At 40.7% G+C, this 16131-nt stretch overlaps 1 protein-coding gene across 1 annotated transcript in view; it reads right to left on the bottom strand.

Annotated features, from left to right (window-relative positions):
- cenpe (centromere protein E) overlaps positions 1–16131 on the bottom strand; it is a 50610-nt gene that overhangs the window by 30060 nt on the left and 4419 nt on the right. Inside the window, exons 6-26 of the mRNA XM_074684803.1 lie at positions 14752–14833; positions 14590–14657; positions 14437–14511; positions 14282–14333; positions 14077–14164; positions 12216–12345; positions 9063–9182; positions 8808–8960; positions 8573–8729; positions 8379–8472; positions 8028–8295; positions 7879–7935; positions 7596–7763; positions 7374–7427; positions 6982–7050; positions 6575–6706; positions 3983–4160; positions 2670–2824; positions 2316–2588; positions 1725–1871; positions 22–126 (exon numbers count right to left, since the gene is read on the bottom strand). Coding sequence (XP_074540904.1) covers positions 22–126; positions 1725–1871; positions 2316–2588; positions 2670–2824; positions 3983–4160; positions 6575–6706; positions 6982–7050; positions 7374–7427; positions 7596–7763; positions 7879–7935; positions 8028–8295; positions 8379–8472; positions 8573–8729; positions 8808–8960; positions 9063–9182; positions 12216–12345; positions 14077–14164; positions 14282–14333; positions 14437–14511; positions 14590–14657; positions 14752–14833 — 2625 coding nt within the window. The remainder of the gene's footprint in view (positions 1–21; positions 127–1724; positions 1872–2315; positions 2589–2669; positions 2825–3982; positions 4161–6574; positions 6707–6981; positions 7051–7373; positions 7428–7595; positions 7764–7878; positions 7936–8027; positions 8296–8378; positions 8473–8572; positions 8730–8807; positions 8961–9062; positions 9183–12215; positions 12346–14076; positions 14165–14281; positions 14334–14436; positions 14512–14589; positions 14658–14751; positions 14834–16131) is intronic.

The following is a 16131-nucleotide window of genomic DNA, read 5'->3' as shown; positions in this document are numbered from 1 at the left end:
CATTAAAGATATTTATCCAACCTGTTCCTTTAAACCAGATTCCTGCTGGTGGAACTTCTCCAGATTGGACCTCTGCTCCTGGAGCTCGTTTTGAAGAGTCTGAAGCAGATTTTGTGTCTCTGAAGCCTGATAAAAAAAAAAAACAGACAGGAAAAAGGCATTACAACACTCGACTTTGGAGCTTCTGTGAGGGATCATGAAACAGGGGTACCCCAAGGGTCAGTGCTTGGTCCCCTACTCTTCTCCTTAAACACCACCTCACTCTGTGCAGTGATCCGCTTTCATGGCTTCTCCTACCACTGCTATGCTGACGACACTCAGCTTTCCTGTTTTTTCCACCTGAAGACACAACTGTCTCGGCTCGTATATCAGCATGTGTGGCTGATATTCCACATGGATGAAGGAATCTGTCCAAAACTGAACTCATTGTCCTTCCAGCTTGTTCCTCGGTTCAATCACAGATCAGTGTCCTGCTTTATTCCAATCAACTTGAGCCCACAAACTCTGCCAGAAATCTGGGTGTCATGATTGATGACCAGCTGACCTTAAGGTTCATGTGGCCTCGATTGCTCAATTTTGTGGATATGCCCTCTATAACATCAGGAATATCAGACCCTTCCTGGAACAACAGGCCACACAGCTTCTGGTACAGGTCCTTGTGATTTCACGCATCAACTACTGCAACTATCTTCTAGCAGGCCTCCAAGTGTGTATATATAAACCTCTGCAGATTACCCAGAATGCAGCAGCACGTCTAGTCTTTAACCAGCCCAAAACAGCACACGTCACCCAGCTGTTAATCTCTCTTCACTGGCTTCCAGTGGCAGCTCCAGTCAAATTCAAAGCTCTTCTTCTGGCTTACAAAATAGTGATAAAAACAGCTCCTGCCTACCTGGGGTCCCTCATCCAGGTCTACACTCCTTCTCGCCCACTACGCTCTGCTTGTGAAAGACACCTGGTGCTCCCAGCTCAGCACGGCTCTAAATCTCTAGCCAGACTCGTCTCCTCTGTTGTGTCCAAATGGTGGAATAAATTACCTAACTCTATACGATCTACCGAGTCTCTTTCTACTTTAAGAGATGTCTGAAGACTCATCTGTTCAGGGAACACTTAGGAACTTAATCTGATCCTTCTCCTCTTTGTCCTCAAGGGTAGAATCAGTCAGAAGGTCTCAGACTCAGCTCTTAGTGAATTTTCAGCAGCAGTTACTGAATGTTGTTTAAGGTTTAAGTATATTATTGCAGCAATTAATTGTGGTTAGTTGGCTAGATTATTCTACAACAAGAAGAAAAAGAAATCTTCTTGCATTTAATGGCAGCACCTGCAGCCAAATAACTTGAAGCACTTTGTTGCTTTTGACAAAAGCTCTGCTGAATGAAACTCTAGGATTGTAGACTGAAACTTAAAGTAAAGCCTTTTTATTACCAACGAAACAGTAAACGCTTCACAGATTATGCTCTTATAAATATCCTTTAAGAGGCTGAAACAATCCATGGCTCTAAAACCAAATCCTTCTGTGTTTTTAGTCTTTTGATCGAAACCTATGAGGCTGAGAGCAGTTTCAATGTCTGAGGGGGTCTTTCTCTGCATGATCAAGCTGGAGCTGTTTAGTCAAAGTGATAAGATGAAAAGTTTTTACCCTTACTTCTTATAGTTAAGCTGATTAACTGATGTATTTGATTGTGAATGTGAAACAAAAAAGCCTGAAAGCTGTGAATCTGTACCTGTTCTTGGAGTTCTTTGCTGATCTCCTCCTCAGCCGTTCTGGAAACTTCACTGTCGGCCAGTTTCTCCTCCAGATCCTTCACCAGCTGCTGCAGCTCATTCACCCTCTCTGTCAGGGACGCTCTCTGCTCCTCACTCTCCGTCAGCTACAATAACAACATTTTACAATCTTTGTTGAATGGAGGTGGGATCCATCATTTCTGATGCATTCAAGGAAGTCAGGAAATCTAAACGCTGATTGTCTTTGATGAAACAGCATCGAGCAGATTTGTGTCTCAGTGTGAACAGATTGTTAGCATCAGAGAAATAAACTTTTCTCAGATTACCAAAAATGAACTGTGTACTGTCTGCTTTTGCTCTCCATACTGACTACAAACACACACCAAAACATGAAACATGTTGACTTAAACCTAAATTTGTGAATGATATCAGGGGCTAATAAGGCTAAAAAAGGACAAACACTTCAAAAAAATTTGTTAAGCTTTAAAACATGCCTGACGTGGCTGATGAATTTAACCTTCCGGGTAAAATCACCTAGAAGGCTGAAGCAGTGTTAAATAAACTTCTCATGACCATATTCCAGGTCTTACCTTTGAGTAATTCTCCTCAGTAGCAGCATTGAGTGTTCCTCTATCAGCTTCAGAGCTCTCCAGGTCGTGGCGCAGAGACTCCACCTGCTCCCTGAGCTGCTCCTCCCTCAGTGCTGCAGCACTCAGCTCCTCCTGTATCTTCAGGATCTCCTCCTGACTCGTCTGCAGAGAGACTCTGAGCTGCTCAGCCTCCTCTTGACTCTGAGTCTGAGCTGAGATCAGATCGTCTCTCTGGGTCTCAGTGGCACACAGCTCCTCGGTCACCTCACACAACTGAGGAAACAGAATGAGAGAAGAGGACTTGAGTTCTGTGATCAGACCTGGATCTGTGAGATGGACTTCTGTAGGACTGACCTGCTGCATCAGACTGTCCACTTTAACAGGAAGAGCCTGTAATGAAGCCAGCTCCTGCAGCTGAGCTTTGAGGGTTTCCTCTGCTTCACGAGACGCCATCAGATCTTTGTTCAGGGCGGCTACGGTCCTCTCCAGCTCCACGCTGTCGATCAGGTCTACAAAAACACAACATCTTACATCATCTGGTTTTACACGATATAGTTTTCCTCTCACCAACACCAACATTTGCAATGCAAATCCTGGTGAGAGCTCCGGTAATGGGCATGCCTTCATGCCTTTTCTCCGTTGCTAGGCGCTACCCAAGTAGCTGCCTGTTGCAGCAGCTCTCTCGTCTTTGTCCGTTTCTTGTAATTTTTTTGTCTCTTTTTCGTCATCTTTGTTTTTGGAGTGGATCATCACTTTGTATGGTTCATTGTCGGTCACGGACACCAAACTTTTTGTGGCTTCGGCGATATTTTTTACTACTTTTCTCCTGTGTTTGTCTGGAGATCCTACATGTAACCATGGCTGCATTGTTTACATGCAAAATTAGCTGTTAGCAGCCTGTAGCATGTCAATGCTAACTAGTGTAGGGCTTGATGATTTCCCTCGAGCTGAGGAGGAGGAGGTGAGGACGACGTGCTGGTTCTCGAATGTGAGCTGGGAGGTGACGACGTGGACCTGTCCTTCCATCCATCGTTGTTGGGAACGTGGGATCTCGCTCCGGGGGATGGATGAGCTAGCTGTGCTAACCCAGCGGCATCGTGCTGTTCACGGACGTGGCTGACGGAGCTGACATCAGACGCCGGCGCCACATTGGAGGAGCTTCGCCTGCTGTGAGCAGACAGGATCCAGGAGACAGAGACTAAACAGACTCCTGGGAAGGCTCAGTCCTGGACCCTGTGGAGGTGGAGGCTGGCTGGACTGGAGAGTGGTGGACGAGTGGTGGACAGGATGTCGTCATCTAATTTCTTATGGACTTTTTTGCACTTTCTATACTCTTTCTTACTTTTGTTTTTTTAAAATGCTGCGGTGACTCCTGAATTTCCCCTCGGGGATAAATAAAGTATTTTCTATTCTATTCTCTATTCTATTTTCTACTCAGAGTTTATCTTATTCATTAAATTATCCCAGTAGGATCTAACTTCACTAAACAGAGGATGATGATGATGATTACATGAAGGGATAAGGGGCTAAACATTCATTTTTGGTACTTGAGGCTGTTCTGTGTTGGTGAGAGTCAAAGTTTAGAGTATAGATTTGTTTCTGGAAAAAAAAGATAAACAGAAATGGTGTTACTATACGTGACATAAAAGCCTCAACATGTAACTCACTCTTTGGGACTTTTCCGTCCAGCAGCGCTGTGAGCTTGGTGTTCTCATCAAACGCTACGTTCAGCTCTTTCTGCAGATCGCTCTGCATCTTCCTGTTACGGGACTTTTCTGTCTCGAGCTGAGAGCGCAGACTGTCCACCTCAGCCTTCATCTCGCCATGGCTGGTGGTCAGAACCACCTAAAGAGGAAGACAAGCGTTAAAGAGAGATCCAGACATTTTTGAGACAAACCTAAAAAAACATGAACCAACAGGACCAGAGCTTAAATGTTTGCACCGCTCAAATCCAAAGCAACAAGAATTAAACTTTGTTCCCTCTAATCTTCAAGGTCTGGTTAAAAAAAATAAGTTTATTTACATCCATTAAGGTGTAAAGGTGTAACTGCTATCTATTTTTTCTTTTCATGTTTTACTTTTCTACTTCTATATATTACACCGTATACACTCTTTTTCTACTTTCAGGCAAATATCTCCTTGATTAGTTTCTTAACATGATTTTGAAAGTTCTCAAGTACATAACAGAGGTGTAAAAATACTGATACAGCAGTATATGGCGATACTTTGACCTGTGATCAAATATTAGTATTTACACTACTAATAACAATATTTTTGTTAAAATAAAAACTCATAAAAATTCTTCCGCACTTCCACTGTAGTAGATGGCGCTGTATGTTGCCCTTGAACTGTATAATAAAAATAATCTCCAAGTCTATTCAAAATATTTTATTCCTAAATTTGATGATGTGGGTTTAAATGCCGTAAACATCAATATTTTCTCTCTGTTTTAGGGTCAGTTATTTTAAAATCATTTTAAGTTTGATTTTTACAGTGTTGTAGACAGATAAAATAATCATAGTCATGTTTTGTGCAATATTAGATTTTTATGAGTGACGTTGGTTTCGCCAAGTGACATTTATCAGTTTCACCAACTGACCACGCCTTTCATCCAAAACTTTCTTAGCAACATTAGTTTAATGTCACAGAGGTTAAAGTGACAAACTTTGTGCACTTTATGTTTTTAAGTTAAATGTTTGTATGAAAAACTGCATCAGGCTTTCTTTATTTTAACTACAATAAAATAGAAAAGTTGTTTTCAACCAAATAGTTAACCGTGTACAATATAGAATTTATATATATTTATAACAATATCGTGAAATTATAGTATAAGAGTTATTGACAATAGGCACCCCTAGCACATAATGTGTATTTTTCCTTTTTCATATTTCTATTTCATCATTATTCAATATCATTACTAGTGCTGTCAGGCCATTAAAAATTTAATCTAATTAATTACAGGATTTGTAACTAATTAATCTAATTAATCGCATTTTAATCTCATATCTAAATTAAGGTCCCAAAATAAAGAATTTGAATTCCAGGACATTAATATTACATTAAAAGACATTAAAATACATTCAAAAATAAGGTTGAAATATATACAACACATTTTTAGGTACCCTGAGGCATAAGGAACAAATGAAAAAAGTGTTATGGTACTATCTTTACAAAATCTACAGTCTTGCACCTAAGTTAAGCTGATTTGATTTTTAGGACGGTTTTTGCTTTTGTCACATTTTTACTCGATGTGGACTTAATTTTCACTGCAATATGAACTTCTATTCTTCTATGAGGTCAGGAGAACCAGGGCTAAAGGCTAAGGAACTAAGGATAAGGAGCTAAGGATCCTGTCTCACTACTGTGAGGAACTATGTACAAAACACTTAATTCAAGTCTTGGATCAAAGAAAAGTGAAGTATTTTCAGTTTTACAAGCTCTGAACACACAAACTGTTGCTCATTGGTGCAGAGCAGCCCCAAGCTGAAACATGACACCAGGAAGATGGAAGCAAATTTTCAAAGAATTCTTTAGATTTATATACAGAACAAATATCAATCATTTGCGGCTTGTTTGATGCAGTAAAGAGTGTAGAATTATCTGGGTTTTTTTTTTTTTTTTTTTACAGAAATGAGCTAGAGCAAACGGTTGATTTTCTGCAGATTTTCAAAAAAGACGTGTGAATAAACGAGAGGTGGAAGGCAGTCCCCCAGAAAATCACTCTCGCTTCCCCCCGGTTTAAAGCATGTTGCTGACATCATGTGTGATACATTCAGAGACCGTCGGAAATTTGAAAATCAGACGAGAACACCACTTTTTCCATGTAGGACAAACGGTTTGTAAATGCCAGACATTTGAAAATAAGTACGTTCTTGAACGCCCCTGCGGGTTTGGATCCAGATTAATCTGCGTTAATTTTTATAACGCGTTAATTTGCCGTGTAATTAAATTAATCTAATGAACACGTTAAAATGACAGCCCTAATTGTTATAATTTTATTTTTATTATTGTTTATTGATCTTTATTATTATTTTATAGACTTTTTTTTTCAAGTTCTTATATTTCAAACTTGAATTATCCAAAGTCAAAAAAGCTCTTCAAGAGATTCAAGAAGTTTAAAAAAAAAAAAAAGTGCAGAAACTGTAGTTGCCGGTAGGTTTAAACTGTTAAAACGCGCTTTAACATCCTCATATTTCATGAGTGAACTTCTCGATAGATATTCGAACCACAGAAATGTTTGAGAGTCTCTGTGCACTCACGTGTTCCTCCTCCAGAGCGATGTTACGACTGCGCAGGTGAGCCCACTCCTTCTTTGTGTCTCTGCTGACCCCCTCTGCGTCGTCCAGGGAGCGACGAAGCTTCGCCACCTCCTGCACCAAATCCTTACCGCTCTGCACGGAGAGGACAGAATGCAGCTATTATTATTCCTGTGTTCAGCACTTTGTGTTTCTCTGTCATGCACTGCTTTTCATAACATGGTCCCTTTTCTTTTTTGCCTTTTTCCAACGAGCCAAACAATGTTTTAACTGACAGTTGAAAACACCAAACTGCAGACAAGTGGCTCAGCAAAGCCTCTCTGTGTTCTGATCAAGACGTTAAGTCAACCTATTTGCTGAATTTTTTTTATATTTTCCAAAGTGAAAACAAAGAAAGAAGTCAAACACACCATGTTCTTTAGTTCTTCTGCAAATTCAGTTTGCTTCCTCAGCTCCTCGGACAGAGTTTCTACTTTGTTCTGGAAAACAAAAAACATAAAAAAAGGAAGATTATAGAAAATACTGTTTTATTGTTGATTTTCCAGCCACAACAGAAAAAATGACATAAAAAATGGAAACAGAAGAAACCACTGTAGATAAAAAATAAAAATCTGTCACGTGTTTACTTTTTAAAGTTATACTTTTAAGGGTTTCACATCTTTGATTTTAGAGATTTGGGGATGCAGCACAGGGGCTTCAGGTGTCAGACTCTTCCAACAGGCCAAACCCTGCACATGACACTCTAATGGTTCATGTAGGATGTCCTTTTGACACATTTTTGAGTTTGAATTCAGCATCTCACCTGAAGCTCGCGACACTGGAGTTCAGAGGCTTTGATCGTCTTTTGCAAATTGTTCTGTGAGAACAGACAAACAAATCAACAAAGTGGAAATAAATGAGACAAAACACTCCCCAGGAAAAGGGAAGAGAAGCAGAGCAGCATGAGCTTGGACCTCAACAGGCTCCTCATACATCTTGTTTGGATCTGGGCTCAGCCTGAATCCAATCCAACGTCTGACTTTACCTCGTGCTCCTTCCTGAACTCCTCCTCTAGAGTCTTGAACTCGTCTGTCTCTCTCCTCTCCTCCACCTCCTTTGTTATAGCGGCGTTCTCTTTCTCCAGACTCTCAATCTGCTCGATGAACATCCCCAGCTCTTGCTTCAGATAGTCTCTCTCAGAGGCCATCATTTCCTGCAAACATAAGAAGATTCACTGAAGCTGCAGAATTCATGTTTCTGGACTTAAGGATGCCTCCAGCTGCTCTGAGATGAGCCAGAGTCACAGAAGAGACGCCATGGGGCGTTACCTTTTCTGAAGCCAGGCTTTCACACAGCTGGATGGTCTCTGCGAACTCTCGTCTCATCTGGAATAAAAATGGTTTAAAGATCAGTTTTCAATCAGCAAAAGCAACCAAACTTAATCCTAAACAGTCTCTGTGAAGTGGTCACAGATCACCTGGCCATCATTGTTGCTCTGGCCGTGGCTCTGCTCCTCCAGCTCCAACACTCTTAGCTCCAAGCTCTCCACCTTCTCCAGGGCTTCCTGTTTCTGCTGGGTCTCTGTCTGCAGCTGCTGCTCCAGCGCCGACACTCTGCCGTCCAACGTCTCCACCTTTGCCATGGCGTCGTCTTTCTGCTGGATCTCCATCTCCAGCTGCAGCTCCAGCTCAGACACTTTCCCCGACAGCTCATGCATCCGGTCCGGAGACACAAAGTCTTTGGGACTGGAAGAAAGATCACATAAGCTGATGAGTGAAGGCTCAAGTGCTCACAAACATTTGAAGACAGGTGGTAAAAAGCTCTTTACCTGTCTTGAAAGCTTCGAACAGTCACACAGCTCTGACTCATCACCACGTCGTCCGGTGGCTCGTCAGGAATCTCCCACTGAAAGTCCTCGTCATCTGTCAGAACGTACCACCAACAAAAGCCATGGTTTATCAGACGGTGCATTTTGTTGGGAGTTTTTGGGAGTTTGGAGTTATTTTGAGATCCTCACTGTACCTTCACCCAGCACACTCAGACAGGAGCGGTCTGCCTTCCTCCTTTTTGGGAACGCTTCTGCAAAGCTGTGCTCAGACACTCCTCCTTCAAAGGCCGAGGGGTGAGCGACCGCCAGCGGGCGAATGTTTCCTCCCCAAGTCATCCTGCGTTTACGCATCTTTAGAGAAATGAGACACGAGTGAGTAAGACGTAAAAACTAAAGTCTGACTACAGTGGGGTTTGGTCGAGTATTAACCTTCTGGAAGGTGAACTGATTGGAGCTGGTGACCAGCAGCTGGGTCAGGTTTTTGATCCGGTCCTCCTGTTCCCTCTGGAGCTGATCCTTCTCCTGGAGCAGCTGGGACAGAACCTCCTTCTCTGTCGCCGTCGTCTGTGTGACTGAGGAAACCTGCAGGAAAAGTGAGGCATAAGTGAGTGGGTAGTGAGAGCAGCTGTTGTTTGACTTACACTAATGATCGGAAAACAAACGAGATGGAGAAGTTAAACTTGCCTCATGAAGCCGGCGTTTGAGGTCGACGATTTCGTTGCGATACCTTTTTAGCAGAGCGCCGTCATCGGACACCTCGGTCACGTGAGGGTCGTTCTTCATCTTCTTTGCGGTGCTGGCAAACTGATACAGAGAAGCACATCTTAAAATCAGACTGCATATCCTGACTGTAATCTCTCATAAAACCTCAGTTTCTAGACTGACTGGAGGCTTTTGATGAAGTCTTTGCTCTAGGGATGGACTGATTATTGGCCAGGCCGATTACCGCGCTGATATTTGTCATTTTGACATATGTTGAAAGACATGGAGCAGGATCTATAAGATGTCAGTGTTTTCGCTCGGTTGTTTGAAGGACTGATTCTTAGAACGTGATTTTAATCCATTATTCTGTGTTTTGTTGACTGTGATTTGTCTCTTTTTGTGATTCCTGTCTGTAACTTTGTGTTTTTTGCTGCTGCCTGTTTTGGACAGGTCTCCCTTTAAAAAGAGGTTTTTCATCTCAGTGGGACCAACCTGGTTAAATAAAAGTTAAAAAAATAAAACTTGAAAAGCAATCAGAGAGTGCAGACCTCCTCCTTGCATTTTGTGACCGTCACCAACACTTTAGTCCTACTTTAATATCACAGGGTCTATGCTGAAATCCTGAGGTTAACTTCAATACCTTTTTAAGACTTTTTTAAAAACCTTTCAAAAAGTCTCAAGACCTTACTGCGACTTTAAGCTGCTGTCAGGAACTGATCTTTGATGATTGTAGTTTTCATTTTAACATAAATTAGATAAGCTGAGAAGGAATAAAGCTTGAAAGAATTAATGAAACTAAAGGCAGGTTAATTGACATTCCCATTACCAAAACAAGTAACAGTTATTTAAGGCCAACTTGCACAAAATACATACGGAGGCTACTAAACTACTGTACAAACTGAGTTAGTTGTCACATTACCCTATGGATATGTTGGGCTGCTAACGCTACATTTAGCCCGCGCCTCACAAAATTACAACTTTGCTTGTTGTCACGTCTCAAACAACAGAGCTACGTAACTGTATTGATAAATAACTTATCACATTGCGTAGTATCCAGTAAAAAGGTGATTTGAACAAAGAAAATTTGTTCCAAAACAACTGAGATCAGGGGAAGCTTTCTCTAAATCATAAGGATCCAAAATCCCAGGTCATCTAAAGTCCGAGAATTTTTTTCAGGAGGCTTGAGAAACTCTTATGATCTAGAAAGAAATATTTTGAGACGCTAAAGCTTTTTCCAGATCTTCATGCTGGTCTGTGATGAGTGGGACGAGCAAAATGATCGTCCAATCACCAGGTGTGGTTATTTTTGAGAGTTCAGACCCTGTAAACATTTTCCAACCAGATGTACGATTTCTGTGGGGGATTTATGGAATTGTCAGTCTGGTGTGTCAGATTATTTTGTTACAGTGGAAGGAGGAAAATAAATATTCATGGATACTTTTGGAGTCAAAGCTTGAATACCAATAAAATTTAATACCTCATAACATTATGATTAAGACTTTTTAATACTTTTTAAGGGCCTCAATTTCCCCACAATTGATTTATCAACTTTTAATACTTTTTAAGACCTGGCGGACACCCTGTATTATAGTCCCTTTCAGCAGACTGTCTGCTATAATTTGCTGTTAGTTGCAGGTTTGTATGTTAATTTGTTACCTGACAGAGTTAAAGAATTATCCCAGTGTATATTTCATATTCTGGATCTTAGTACCCAGAATATTGCCAGGATCTGGATCGTACTTTTACATCTGCTGGGCCGATTATTGGGGCTGATATTTGGCATTTTGAGGCATATTGGCATCAGACTTTTTTTTTAATGCGACGGCCGATAAGAAACAAATTGAAAACTGTGTTGCTGCAGCTCTAAAGCAGCTGCTCCACGGTCTGCAGTCACTACTCAGTCCCCAGCACTGTCCCACCCACAGTACCATCTGATTGGTTACAAGCAGAGCCGCGGCTCGGGATACAGCCAGTCAGCAGTGCAGTTATTACAGTTACATTGAAATTTTGGAAAACTTTATTTACTGTAGAAAACTTTAGCTATTTATTTTTTTAAAGTTTCATTTAACTTTATAAAACATGCTGTTAAGCCTGGGAGCTGTTTAATTAACTCGTTCTTAAAGGTTTTTGAATGAAGTTAAGTGTTGGAGTTTGTATTGTGTAAAATTTTGACTTAAATATTTTCACATTGACTGCAAATTAATATCAGCTTCAAATATCGGTTATCAGCCATCTTAACTTCAAACAATAGGTATCGGTATCGACCTGGAAAAATCCATCCATCGAGTTATGTTCACAAACAGACAAACTCTCCCAAAAACAAAACCTGGCAGAGGTAATAAAATAAAACAGCATCACACTTGTTTTAATCCAATGGCTGTTGAAAAAAAAAAAAGAATTATAACAGTATTAATTTGGCTGTGATGCAGCTGTGCCTCTCTGTCTGCAGCATTTTCTTTCCCACAGTACCATCTGATTGGTTACACGCAGAGCCATGGCTCGGAGAACAGCCAATCAGCAGTGAAAGCTGTGCATGCACACTCTCTCACAGTCACAGCGGAGAATAGATTTTACCAAGAGGAGAAGCTCCAGAGAGCAGATATATGTTTCGAAGGCAACTTTAGGGCAGCAGACCCTCCTGAAGTTGTAACAAACATCCCAGTCCTAGTTTTTTAAAGTTTTCATTTCACTTTATAAAACATGCTGCTGAGCCCAGGAGCATATGCTTGACAGCATTTAAACAAAGTTAAGTGTTGGGGTTTGTATCATTCAAAATTTTGATGCCTTTGTGTCCACAAATAATCTGTATCAGTATTGGCCCTCATAAAAAATCATATCAGAATATCTCAGAGTTCAGAGTTTACATTGGATCTCCTCCATCCGATCATGAAATCACACTCTCTATGGAACTGCCAAAGATCTCTATCCTATGAAATAATTCTGTCTTTGATTTTCAACAACAGCAGCAGGAGCTCTCTCTGTTTGTAAATGTTGTCTTCTTTGTATCGAAAGTCTTTTCTGTATTTCTGACATCAAAGACAGTTTCCTACATTGTGGACGAATACACTTTATTCTTTTCTATTCTAAATTTGTTAGAAGATCTGTGGACAACAGGAATCAGAGAGTTTCATCCACCTGCAGAGTGCTGAGGGTCTCATCCAGGGCAACGGGTGTGATGGTGCAGATGATGACGGTTTTTGCGTTTCCACCCAATGAGTTTTGCAGGATGCGTGTCAGCTTGCTGTCCCTGTAGTTTGTGAAACCCCTGAAGATAGAAAATAATGTTTAGGAAATGAAATGCTTTTCTATGTCCAAATCATAGATATAAATTATCAATGCTGTGTATTCAAACCAAAACGTGTGTATTCACATGTTTGTTGGACAATGCATCAGGATTTCCTAACCGGTTCAGTTGGGATGGGCCTGAAACCGAGGTCTACCCATAGCTCCTCCAGAGAGCTGGCCAATCAGGGGGAAGAGGTTTCAGACAGAGGTGAAAATGGGGGTTTTCTAAAACACCAGTGTGCAGGGACTTTTTGAGCTGTATATACACAAGCTACTAAAACTTGTTTCCAAGGATTAAGTTCCAGCATTTTTCACATGTTTGACTGTTGCTGCCTGAAATAATCTACTCAATGCTAAAATTGTCTAAATGTGCCAAAGAGGCGTTAAGAATACCAACCCACCAAACATTGGACGTCAGAGAGACGTGCAGATCACATCAGTTTTGGGGCGGTCCGTCAAAGACCATACCTAGATGTCAAAGCAACGTGCATAATGGGTACAAATTTTGACATCTAAACCTGACCTTTTTTGGACGTTGCAATGACGTTCAGGATTCGGGGGGTCATTTGCAGACCAAGTCTAGACATCATTACGACGAATATGGATCCAAGATTCAGACGTCATAAGTAGACCTTTTTTGGACTTAAGGCTGAGGTTTAAATTTGTACCTCGTCAATGACCAAATCATGATGTCATCAAAACGTTCAAAATAGATCCCTAAATCAGACGTCATTTTTGGACCTTTCATAGACACTAAGGCTGTATTCAGACCAGAAAAGTCCTTTGGTCCACTTGTTTGGTCCGGACCAAAAGCGGACTTTATTTTTTTCGTTTGGTGTGGTTCAGATTGTACTTTTTGCAAGTGGACTGTATTCTGTAAACACATCCACGTGTGTGACGATCAGTGCTCTCATTGGACAGCACTGACAAAGGCTGCACACAGAATACAGACCAGGAAATGGAGGTAAACGTGTTTGTGCTCTTATTAGAGCTGCTAAATCATTTTCAGTTTCAAGAGCAGCTCCTTCAAAGGAGACTTAACAACATCATTTACATTTTTGTAACAGCGAAGATGAATGCACACAGCAAGGAGACGCTATGCTCTGCGTGTCCTGACCCACAACATGCCAGCAACAGCGTGGCTAAACAGAAGACGGGGGATCGGGTATGAACCAAAGACGTTTAGGCTACGGTGGCTTTATAGGCCAAAAAGGCGCATGTATACCGTAGTTAGTTCAGATGGACCTTGGTTTGTATTCAGACCTGCATCGGAGAACCACGAACCGCACCAGAGTTTGTTTAGAAGCAGACCGAGACCACCTCAAAAAGTGGGTCTTGGTCCGGTCGTTTGGTCCGCACCAGGGTTCATTTGTGTCTATTCACACCTGCATGAAAAGTCCGCACCAGTATGAGAAACAAACCCTGGTTCGTTTAGAGTGGACCAAACAGTCCAGGTCTGAATACGCCCTAAAATTATGTTCAGATTTGTACCTCATCTGGACATCCGTTAATGACCAAATCATGACATCTTTAAAAGTGCAATATAGATCCAAGATTCGGATGTCATCGTTGGACTTGTTTTTAGACGTTTATCTGACATTCACATTTGTACCTCATCTGGGCGTCAGCTAAGACCCAATCTAGACGTCATGGGTGGAAATGATTCACAGGTAGTGAACTGTAAATGAAGAATTAACTGTTGTGAACTCACTTTTGGCTCTCATCGGTCAGCTTCTTGATCACCTGGCCCAGTGTGAACAGACTGCGGTTGATATTGCAGCCTTCTTTAAAACGTGCACCTAGAATACAACAACAAAAGAGGAAGTGAAACCAAAAGAAGTGTGCGTTCATCAGACTTGCACCAGAAATAATCACTCAGCGTTAAAATTTCAAACTGTGATTTTGCAGCAGCTCACCTTCAGCTCCAGTTTGTCTCGCCCTCTCAGATCCAGCCAGATCCACTAAATTCTACAAGATAAAAAAAATCACATATTATTTAGGACAGCTAAAAAGATAAAAGCTCCCCTAAAGATAGAAAACAAATCAATAATAAACAAAAAAATTGGCTCACCAGATGAGACACAATAATGGCTCCATCTGCGTTTTCTCCTGATGCTGGGTCGCTTCTTTCTCGACTCTCCAGGATCTAAAAACAAAATGAGTCGTAAGTAATCCAGATTGACACTCAATCTTTGGTCTTCAGACATACTGCAGAGTAGCTTACCATTCTGAAAATGGTGTGAGAGCGGCTGCTGCGCTGGTTCATCTTTGTCTTTCCGTAGTGACGGTTCTCTGTGCAGAAAACAACATCAGGTGGTTGTTACTCAGTTTGCAGCGTGCAGAGCACAGACTGTACAAGAATAAATGAAATGTTGATTGATCTCACTTTCTCCCTTCCGGATCCAGGAAAGTGCTTGAGAGGGATTTGTCACCACTTCCTCAGTCAGGTCAGCCACGTAGATGTTTTTCTGCACACCGTCAAGACACAACAATCATTCAGAGGAAAACCAACAGGGCCCATATTCACAAAGCATCCCAAGGCTAGAAGTAGCTCTTTGTGACGTCATTCTTAGGAAAAACGTATTGTTCTCAAATTTTTTCTTAGAATTTTCCCTTGGTAAGATAAAAGTTATTTAAAAAGTGTCTTAAGCTTTAACAGAGCTCCTATGGTGGAAAAAATTGGAGGAGGGAGGAGGACTTCTAAGACACCTGAGTGTGGACGGTGATACTGATATCAGACTTTCCCAACTGGTTAAACACAGTTTAAACACTGTTTATCTGCTGATCCACCCCTTAAACCATCCAGGTAATGAAGATATGAAATTCTATAACATTCATACAGTTATAATTAGGGCTGAACAATTAATCAAATTTAAACCAACATCCTGATGTGACAGAATGCAATTTTCAAATCGCAAAGGCTGGAAATAAAAAAAAAAAGTTTCAAAGTGCATTTAAGAAGTGTAATTCACATGTTTCCATATTTCAGTGGTTGAGTCAAAACTAATTTTATTTATATTTATGCACTTTAGTTTGTGTTTTGTTACTGATGAGAGATCAGTGAGATTTTTATACACTTAATATTCATGTTCACTCAGTGTTTCATTTCATTAAAAAAAAAAAAATACATTCAATATGTTGACATGTTTCAGTGGTTGAGCCAGAGATTTGGTCTGATTTACATATCTGCACTTTGTTTAGTGTAGGATTCATTTATTTGAATAAACTAGGCCCACTCTGCTATGCTGTGTTTCTTTCTCTGATTGTATTTAAGGTTATTAATGATAATCATATCACACGTCGACGAGGCTTGAAGTTAAATCTATCAGTCAATATTCTAATGTGATTGTAATAGTTAAATAGAGACATGATATTCATATCAATTCATGTAGGAGTTCATCTAATTTCATTATAACACGGCTTACAGTAAAGACTTGTCTAGGGCTGCAGCTATTGAATATTTTAGTATTTGAGTATTCTACTGAAAATCCCATCGATCAATCGAGTAATTGAATAAAGTACATTTTTGTTTAGTTAAAGAGCAGTTATTTTTCTCTTTAAGAAATAGAACTTTCTGATACAGGATGTCAATAAGAGCACTTGCTTTGGTAGCTTGTAAACACACTTTGACACATTTTTTTGTGCCTTGTACATCTCATCAAATGTTGTGGACCCAAATGGCACCCGTTTCGTAGAATGACCCATTCGTCTCCAAACTCCAGAAAAGAAGCTACATTTGTTGCTAGTTGCTATTTTGTAAAAGAGG

The sequence above is a fragment of the Halichoeres trimaculatus genome, unplaced genomic scaffold (genome assembly GCF_033239565.1).
Source record: "Halichoeres trimaculatus isolate MK-OKI-2021-1 unplaced genomic scaffold, fHalTri1.1 fHalTri1_scaffold_13, whole genome shotgun sequence".
NCBI classification, from domain to species: Eukaryota; Metazoa; Chordata; class Actinopteri; order Labriformes; family Labridae; genus Halichoeres; species Halichoeres trimaculatus.
The sequence above is the reverse complement of the archived record's forward strand: the minus strand, read 5'-3'. Positions and strand labels throughout refer to the sequence as shown.